The sequence below is a fragment of the Panicum virgatum genome, chromosome 2K, assembly GCF_016808335.1.
Source record: "Panicum virgatum strain AP13 chromosome 2K, P.virgatum_v5, whole genome shotgun sequence".
Classification (NCBI taxonomy): domain Eukaryota; kingdom Viridiplantae; phylum Streptophyta; class Magnoliopsida; order Poales; family Poaceae; genus Panicum; species Panicum virgatum.
This window is the reverse complement of record NC_053137.1, coordinates 18,765,234-18,774,615: the sequence shown is the minus strand read 5'-3', so window position 1 is coordinate 18,774,615 and position 9,382 is coordinate 18,765,234. Positions and strand designations below refer to the sequence as shown.

The following is a 9,382-nucleotide window of genomic DNA, read 5'->3' as shown; positions in this document are numbered from 1 at the left end:
GTGAACGAAATACCGACATCAAGCGCCCGTCCGGGTTGACCCGCCACCAGTTCTAGCCATAAATTTTCATTGCTAGCCCATTCCCCAGTCGATATTGGCTTACATCCCCAAGGCGAGTGTAGCCATAAAATGGAGTTATTAAAAAAAGGATTGTGCGCAAACAATGGGTGATTAATGGTTTAGCTAGCTATCGAAACCAAATATTTGGACTTAAGAGATTTCGGTTCTTCCGGTAAACCCTTAATTTGATTCGTCATAGAGTTTTATTTCCTCAGAATTTTGATAAGGTACCTAGCCAGCTTATTTACCACTCTAGTTGGTTTATTTTGACAGCTCATGTTTTTTTTTTGACAGCTCATGTTGGATTTGCTTCATCAAATTGATCGTCCTGATTCTGGCTCGATCACCGCTATTTAGTTTTTCCCTTGGCAAAAGGATTTTGGCGACAATCAGCACCCTGATCAAGCAGCACATGGCTGCTTTAAACCTCGGAAATCCCGTTCCTAAATGCAGGTCCTTCCTACTATTGACAACGAACAAATCTGCGCAAATCTGACGAGTATACTAAGGCCCTGTTTGGTTGCCCTCAAAATTTCAAAATTTTACAAGATTCTTCGTCACATCGAATGTTTTATCGCATGCATGAAGTACTAAATATAGCTAAATAAAATAACTAATTACATATTTTGTCTATAATTTGCTAGATGAATTTTTTGAGTCTAATTAATTCATGACGGAATAATAATTACCAAATACAAACGAAATTGTTACAATACTTTACATCTAAAAGTTTAAACATCTACCAGCTAGTGAAGGGCGACATCTCCCCCATAATCTCGATGCCCTTGTGATAATGGCACAAGTACGCGGACCACCACTAGCTTAGATACACTCAACGTCACGTGACAATACTGCTCTTTGCCCTGCCTGCCTACACTCGCTAGCTGCTGCTACACCTTACACCTAGCTACACACTAATCTGAGAGATTCTATTCTGACTTTGCGAGTGGTCGTCGTTGGCGTCGCTCATGCATTTTCTTAATCTTCCAGGCTTGGCAAAACTTCACTGATATGAGAGGGTTTTTTTCTTAAAAAACAAGCATGGAAATTCCGTCGCCACCATTGTGTTGCTGCAGAATTGGGCACAGCTTCAAGATACAATTTTTTTTTCTAAACAAGCCAGCAAGAGATTGAGGGTAGACATGAAACGGAAAATAAAAATAAAAACATCCTGCGGCTGACACCCGGGGACCACCCTGGATCAAGGCCCATGTGAGACTGCGAGACCCATGCATCCACGGATCACCATCGCCTCTCCCCACACACATGGGCGCCCCAGCAGCCAGCAGATCCAAACCATTTCCAATTTCCTCCGTATTTTTTTCAAACCAAAAAAGAGAGAAAGAAGTGGACTTTGCCGTGTAAAGTCGTTCAAAAAAAAAAGAATTTGCCGTGTAACTCTGCTGCAGCACGCAGGCAGCCTGCGAGCTGAGATCGATGATGATGAGAGCACTCAGCAGGGCCAAATAATTCGCGTGCTGCCTGAATAATTCGGTGGTCCAAGCCCGCCGTGGGGCCGTCAAAAATCATGCCGGTATGATCGGGTAAACCACCAGTCTTTTTTACAGTTTGTGTCATCCGGTGTCTCGCCGTCCTCGTCTTTCTTGCTTTTCTTGGCATGGGAATGATCTCGTCTACCTTCTACATGGAGGTACGGGCTCGTGCGGTGTTCGGCAAAAGAAGGCTGATTTTTGCAGACTTGTGCGAAAATGGATGGGTTTGTTTTCAGAATGGAGATTGACACGCATGAAGGTTGAAGGGAGGTTTTAGCAGTAGAGGGGAAGATCGACACACATGGGCTGTGTGTCGAGGTAAGTATGTAAATTACTGTCTTTAAAAAATGTAAATTACTAGAATTTGAATAGTGGCCCTTCGTTATTGAATATTTTTGAAAAGTGTTCGTTATTGAATATAAGACACAAATAAAATGAGAGCCCAGTAGTTCTTGTCTCATCAAAATTTGGAGTGGCAATGCAGAGACTGAGGATGTGGGGCACCATGTGTCTGTTGGGATGGCTGATTGTTGTTGCTGGCCGATTCACTGTAGCAGCTGGTTTTGTGAGAGGCTATATACTGCAGCGGCTGATTACTGTAGCGGATGGTTACCGTACTTATTGTAGAGCCTCGGCTATCCATAGGCACCCATAACATGCTGGTGCTGTAGCTACAATAATATTAGCCAACTGCAATATGCCATCCAAACAGGCCGCATATTTTCTGATGTTTCTCTTCAACGTTCTAGAATTTGCATACAACAAATAATAGAAGAAGGTCATAAGGAATAAATAGCTTTACCAACCGTGGTTGTGTTTTTCTATTTGGTGCATGAGTTGCTACCCTTTAAGAAACAAAGCCATACTTCATAGCTGTTGTGGGGTTTGATGGGAATCAAAAGTTGGAATCAAAAGCTTTTTAACTCTTCGACCTCTAAACACAAACCGACCGAATAAAACAAAACGAACTGAATAGTAAGTGTGCATCTTTTCTCGCCAATAAGTATGTGTTTTTCTTACAATAATTCAAACAAATATATAAGAGCTACGAATATGTACGCAATTTCTCCAAGAACCAAGGTTTAAGGGAGACAGACTTGTACTTTAAAGCCGTGCTGGAAGTTATAGAATCAGAATTTTGATACACATGATGTCTTATGTTCCAAACTCGGATCTCTGAGGAATTTACCAATAGCTCATCAAATTCCTATGTTACTGAAACGAAATTTCCAATCACAATGGAGATATATATTTGTTCAAAAAAATAATGGAAATATATAGCCACACTCGTCTTCCAAAACATTGGGCATGTTACTTTTCAAAAAAAAAAAACATTGGGCATGTTGGATGAGACGCACACCACAGATGAAGCACCACTGTCCAACTCCCTACAGCTGGGGTGGTGGGCACACGCATGACGCGCCCATAAAATCCAAAATGCCTCAACCAATCATAAAGCGCCAATTAACCAGCGATTAATCATCGATTAATCAGCGGCGTAAATTTGCCAGTGGGGGACAAATTCGCGTAACCAAAACGGTTCCCCCTTTTGCCGAAGGAACGGAAGAAGTGTGTGTAGAGAGAGAGAGACGCAGGAGAGAGAAGGGAGAAGAAAACAAAAGTTCTTCCCCCTTGCTCACTTTTCAATCTCACCTCACCTCCGTCCCCCATTGCAAGGCTGCTGCTGCTGTCCCCATCCCTCCCTCCTTCCCTCCCTCTCTCTCTCTAGATTCCAATACTTTCCTCTGTTCCTGGGCAAGCCCCTGAGGTGAGGCCGTGAGGGGAGGGGGGAGGCGCTGCCCAGCCTACTCTAGCCTGGGTCTGGAGAGAGAGAAGACGAGGGAGTAATACAACAGAACCGAGGAAGGAGAGAGAAAGAGGAGCAGAGAACCCAAAGAGGCAAGGCAAGCAAGTAGGGAGAAGCCCCAAGATTGGGGGCGACTGGTAAGCAAGAAAGGAAGCTCCTTTTTCCGTTGCCTAGTATCATTGGGCCATTGATTTCGCCTCCCATTTCGCTCAATTCTTGGCCGCCGCTGCTGTCGCAGATCAGGGCGAGGAGCAGAGGCGCCGTCTCTTGGATTCGCGCCGCCGTCTCCTGGGGGGCAAGTGTTGTTGGGTTCGCCGGCGCCGCGGATGGCCGGCGTGGACGCGGCGAGGTATGCGCACAGCCCGGCGCACCACGCCGTGGCGACGCGGGACCACGCCGCGCTGCGCCGCGTGCTGGATGCGCTCCCGCGGGGCCGCCGGCCCGAGGAGATCCGGACGGAGGCGGACTCCGTCGCCGAGGAGGCCCGCGCCGAGGCCGTCTCGGCGGTCATCGACCGCCGCGACGTGCCGGGCCGGGAGACGCCGCTCCACCTCGCCGTGCGCCTCGGCGACGCCGCGGCGGCCGAGATGCTCATGGCGGCGGGCGCGGACTGGAGCTTGCAGAACGAGCAGGGCTGGAGCGCGCTGCAGGAGGCTATCTGCGCGCGCGAGGAGACGCTCGCGCGCGTCATCGTGCGCCACTACCAGCCGCTCTCCTGGGCCAAGTGGTGCCGCCGCCTGCCCCGTCTCGTCGCCGCCATGCGCCGGATGCGGGACTTCTACATGGAGATCACCTTCCACTTCGAGAGCTCCGTCATCCCCTTCATCTCCCGCATCGCTCCCTCGGACACCTACAGGGTCTGGAAGCACGGCGCTAACCTCCGCGCCGATATGACCCTCGCCGGCTTCGATGGCTTCAAGATCCAGCGCTCTGACCAGACCATACTCTTCCTCGGTGAGGGCACTGAGGACGGCAAGGTGCCGCCAGGGTCGCTGTTGATGATCAACCACAAGGACAAGGAAATTATGAATGCGCTGGAGGGGGCAGGCGCACCGGCCTCAGAGGCAGAGGTCCAGCAGGAGGTCACTGCAATGTCGCAGACTAACATCTTCCGTCCAGGAATTGATGTCACTCAAGCGGTGCTGCTCCCACAGCTCACATGGCGGCGCCAGGAGCGGACGGAGGCGGTTGGCCCATGGAAGGCGAAGGTGTATGACATGCACCATGTGGTGGTCAGCGTCAAGTCAAGGAGAGTCCCAGGGGCGATGACGGATGAGGAATTCTTCTCAGCTTGCAATGACAATGATACGGAGAGTGAGGGGTTCGATGATGTTCTGACTGAGGAGGAGAAGAAGCAGTTGGAGGCTGCGCTAAAAATGGACTCTCCAGATGCTGGTGGTGAAGACCAGTCTGACTCATTTGCTGGCCCTCGGCATAGTTGCGTTGAGCTGAGGGAGAGGGAGATACCAATTGAGGACGTGACTGTCTCTGGAAATGGGGAGAGTAAGCATGATAAGAAAGGTTGGTTTAGTAATTGGGGAAAGAGATGTCAGGCTAGCAAGCCGGATGGGGTGAAGAAGGTGGCACCTCCAAGGAGTTCGCTCTGTGTAGATGAGAAGGTGAGCGACCTCCTCATTGAATCGCCATCAAATGTACCAACAAGACCGGGAAGGCATTCAGTAGATGTAGTCAGAGCAAATGACAACAGAAGGATCAGAGAAAGGGATAATAGGAGACATGCTGCTTCCACAGAGAATGAGCATAGGCGCAGGGAAGGTTCCAAAGAAAGCGAGTACAAGAAAGGCCTAAGGCCTGTGCTGTGGCTCTCTCCAAACTTCCCTCTTCGAACTGAGGAGCTCCTGCCATTACTTGATATTCTTGCAAACAAGGTGAAGGCAATCCATCGTTTGAGGGATCTACTTACAACAAAACTGCCTCCAGGAACATTTCCAGTCAAGGTATGGCCTTGATATTAAATTTAATACTTCTTAGGCTTTACCATCACTGTATGATACTCCACTTTGTGTCAGTTTTTATGGTTAGGAAGGTAACCATTATATAGACTGATTACCCTATGCAGTTTGAACTATTAGAGAACCACATGACAGTAATCAACATATGTACTTCTTTTGACATGTGTTATCGGTTTGTAGATGATTGCGGTTCTTCTCTTTCATAAACCTGATAATTGGTATCTTTGTGGTCACATTGAACTGTACTGTTTGCAACATTTAATAACACATGGTGATTTTTCTGGTATTTGAATAGGTACTACAGCATGTAAGCAACATATGTACTTAAGTTAAAATTGATCCTAGCTGTTCTTAATCTTTGTTTCCTTAAGAATAACACTGCGACACCGGCTGTAACCACATAATCTGCAGTCTCTATGGGTTAGTTGACTTCAAAGGAGATTTCCTTATAGTTCCAAGTTCCTCTACTTTTCTAGATGTTTAGCGTTTCCTGATATTAATGAACCTATCTAGCATTACATATTTGGACAATCACGTTTTATTTGTTTACTGATCAAATGCAGAGCAATTGCCACTTTCACTGTAACTAAAAAATGTTTAAAGTTCTGATAACTGCCATCTGGTTTAACCCATATGATTAGGCCATCTGGCACTGTAGTAGTCACTTTTGTGCTTAGTTTATGATGTTTGAAAATATCTCCTTTGTTTGTAGCTAGTTATGTTTTGGCTGTTATGTGCACCTGAATATTTCCAAAATTTGGTACTGCCAAGTGCCGAAACACAAGCCTTTTTTTTCATATTCAACTAATAAGCGTGAATTTGGACTGTTGAAGTATGCTTTCCATTTCATGAGTGTTTAAGTAATAACGCTATCTAAACTCTTAGGAGAATTTTGAACACATGAATAATCTGGCACTTTGTTTCGCACTGTATAGTCTGTAAGCTGTGTTACCTACACAGAGCATGAACCTTTTCTGTTTATTATGTTTCACATAACATCTTGTTTTAACAGCCCTGTTATTTGTGTTTGTTCTAGTTCCTTGTATTTATAATTGTTTTGCTTTTGAACAGAATTGTCCGGAACCTGAGACTAGTAGTTGTAAGCCTTAGGAATTGACTGCCTGAGATCTTCATAACAACAGCTAATTGATCATAATAAAGTTATATACACAGTTTTTCACCTTAAGATGTAGCCAACTAGCCATACTTTGTGTGGTTAACAAAACTAGCTAATTGATTATAATAAAGTTATATACACAGTTTTTCACCTTAAGATGTAGCCAACTAGCCATACTTTGTGTGGTTAACAAAACTAACACATCGATATGTATAGTTAAAGGCAAATTGGTATCTATATCTTACCTCAACAATGGCGGTGTTGGCCAACAGCACTTTGAAATCAGATTAAGGTCAATTTAATCTACTATATGCTGTAGGGTTTGTTGGCTCAGCCATCATATATGCTACAAACCTGCTTTACACATCATATTCGTTGGTCTCAATTTTTTTTAAATGTTGGTTGCGTTGAGAAAGTTCTAGGTACTCACAAATTTCAACTAGAATGCTTTTGTTACCATTGGTGTAGTCCCACATAGCTACCTTGGTATCTCATAGTATGGTATAGTGGAATCTTTGTGCCAAATAGGAGCATTAGCAGAAGATTTGACTTTTGTTGGGAAGGACAGTAGGAAGGTGCACCTAGGGGAAGGATGAGTGAAATAGGATGTAACAAAGATTAAATCAAGTCATAGGAAAATACTACCTTCTAGCGTTATCCATGCTTTGTTTACTAATCTGTAGCAACTAAGGATTACTAGCATCTAGTGTTATCCACTCATTTGTTAACAGAAAGGGTTCTCTTAGATGCTTGTCCTTTATTATAGTTTGTTCCTTTTGGAAATGTACGTTTGCTTTTGGTAAACAACTTGTTGCACTTTCCTGTGGCAGCACACACTGGTATGGGTGGTAGGATCTAGTAGACACTGGTCAGGCACAAGGGAAAAGATATCAAACAAAATTTAGAATTTGTGTTGACACATTTGTTTGCATTTCCTTTTGAATTCAAGGGAACTCATCTTAGGTATATGCAATCTTCAACCATACTGGGAAATATGCATTTTCAACAGATGCCAAATAACCCTAATGTAAGATAAAACAGAGACAGTAAGAACTGTGCATGTTTATGTTGACTAAATGAATGTGTTCCTTTAGTTACATCCTGCAGAGTAGTGTTCTTTTCATGTTGTTGCTTTTTGTTGAATATTGTTTGTTTCCTGTATCTATAAGCTTTCTATGCCAATGTAATAGTGAAGGTTTGGATCCTATAACATGTTTTCCTTTCCCTCCCAGGTTGCCATTCCGGTTGTACCGACGATCAGGGTGCTTGTGACATTCACAAAATTTGAAGAACTACAGCCACTAGAGGAGTTTACCACACCACCCTCTAGTCCTGACAACAGCAAGAGCCCAGCAGTACAGCCTTCTTCAAGTTCCTGGATTCAGTGGATCAAGGCTCCTTACCGCCAGAACTTCTCGGCTCCTGGCCCGAGCAGCCGTGTGGAGGACATCCAGGACCCGTTTGCCATCCCTTCAGATTATGTCTGGACAACGCCAGAAGAGAAGAAAAAGAAGACACAGGAAAACAAAAACAAGTCGAAGAAAGGCAGGAACGGATCTTAGATAGATGTTAGCATTGGTTGGGGAAGGGGGATTACGTTGTGCTGCGGGTGAAATGGGCTATACTCGTCTAACAGGAGGGATGATGGGAGATTTGGAGATTCGACCGCTGTCTGATGTCGAATGCCGAGAAGTGACCGCTTGTCTTCTTTCATCATGTTAACAGATTTGTTGTCAACATTCTTTCGTAACCTGAATCGTTTCGGCCCTGATTATCGTTGCAATCTATTGGTAGATTTTGGCCGGTGGCTTCTGATATTGCTGTGTTGGTGCGTTTGAAGTTACTGCCATGCTGCCGCATAATTACCATGCCAACAGCCATCAATGCCCTCTTTGCTGTATGTTTGGATGGTACGGATTCTTGTTGGTTGTGTCATGCCTTGGGGGACCTTCCATGAATGTACAGCTTATGTCTTTCGTATGAACCCTGAACTTGATAATGTCTGCGCAGTACGACGCTGTTCATTATTTTTTCTTCGACAATGGCTGTGTTTAGATACCTAAAATGGTGGTAAAAAGGGTTACATCGGACATTGTAGTATACTGTAGCACTTTTTGTTTGTTTGTGGTAATTGTTGTCTTACCATGACCTAACTAGGCTCAAAAAATTTGTCTCGTCGTGTACATCAAAACTATGCAATTAGTTTTTTATTTATCTATATTTAATGCTCCATGCATGAGGCAAAAGATTTGTCGTGATAGGTGAATAATGAAGTTTGGAGAGAGAAATTTTGGAACTAAATACAGCTGTACATCAAATCTTTTGAGCCTATTTAGGTCAGGGTAGGACAACAATTATCACAAACAAACGAAAAGTACTACAGTGTGCTACAGTGTCCGATGTGACTCTTTTTACCACTTTTTACGGATCTAAACACATCCCCAATGTGTGCGCATGCTGAAAAACCCGTTGGTAATAAATACGTGTAACGAGTTTGGGTGTCAGGAATGATATGGCAAATCTAAAACAGGCTCAATCCTACGTCATTGTATCACAGAGAAAAAATGGATTTTTTTTTAATTTTAACCTTTTTATCTAATATTTTAATAATAATCTATGTGGATCTAAATTTTCAAAAACTAACCCTTTTTGTCACGTTAAAACTGGTGGCGCGACTCTTCACGCCACATGCTTTGGCGCGACCAATCTGCCACGCTGGCAGTACAGTTGACATGGCAAGGCTGAGTCACGCTATATGCTTTGGCGTGACTATTCAGCGAGTCGTGCCGTGCGGCGTGGCGCGACTCAACTTAATAAACGATCATCTTTTCTTCCTCCTCCCTTTCTTTCCCCGGCCCTCCCACCCGACTTGATCTCCATGGCACTGCCTCAAGATGCAAGCGAGCCCATCTGCAGATGCTGCAGGACTACC

General features: G+C 44.7%; 1 protein-coding gene across 1 annotated transcript; it reads left to right on the top strand.

The window, feature by feature from the left end:
• The first annotated feature begins 3,134 nt into the window (after positions 1–3,134).
• On the top strand, positions 3,135–8,267 carry LOC120669986 (ankyrin repeat domain-containing protein 13C-B-like). The gene is made up of 3 exons (XM_039949935.1): positions 3,135–3,497; positions 3,599–5,318; positions 7,683–8,267. Exons 2-3 carry the CDS (start codon positions 3,687–3,689, stop codon positions 8,010–8,012), a joined length of 1,962 nt encoding a protein of 653 aa, XP_039805869.1. The 5' UTR covers positions 3,135–3,497; positions 3,599–3,686; the 3' UTR covers positions 8,013–8,267.
• The last annotated feature ends 1,115 nt before the right edge of the window (positions 8,268–9,382 follow it).

Excerpts from the sequence above, each read along its gene's own strand:
- LOC120669986 (XM_039949935.1), top strand. The coding sequence starts at position 3,687 with ATGGCCGGCGTGGACGCGGCGAGGTATGCGCACAGCCCGGCGCACCAC. Across the intron at positions 5,319-7,682 it reads CAGGAACATTTCCAGTCAAG|GTTGCCATTCCGGTTGTACC; the intron begins GTATGGCCTTGA and ends TTTCCCTCCCAG.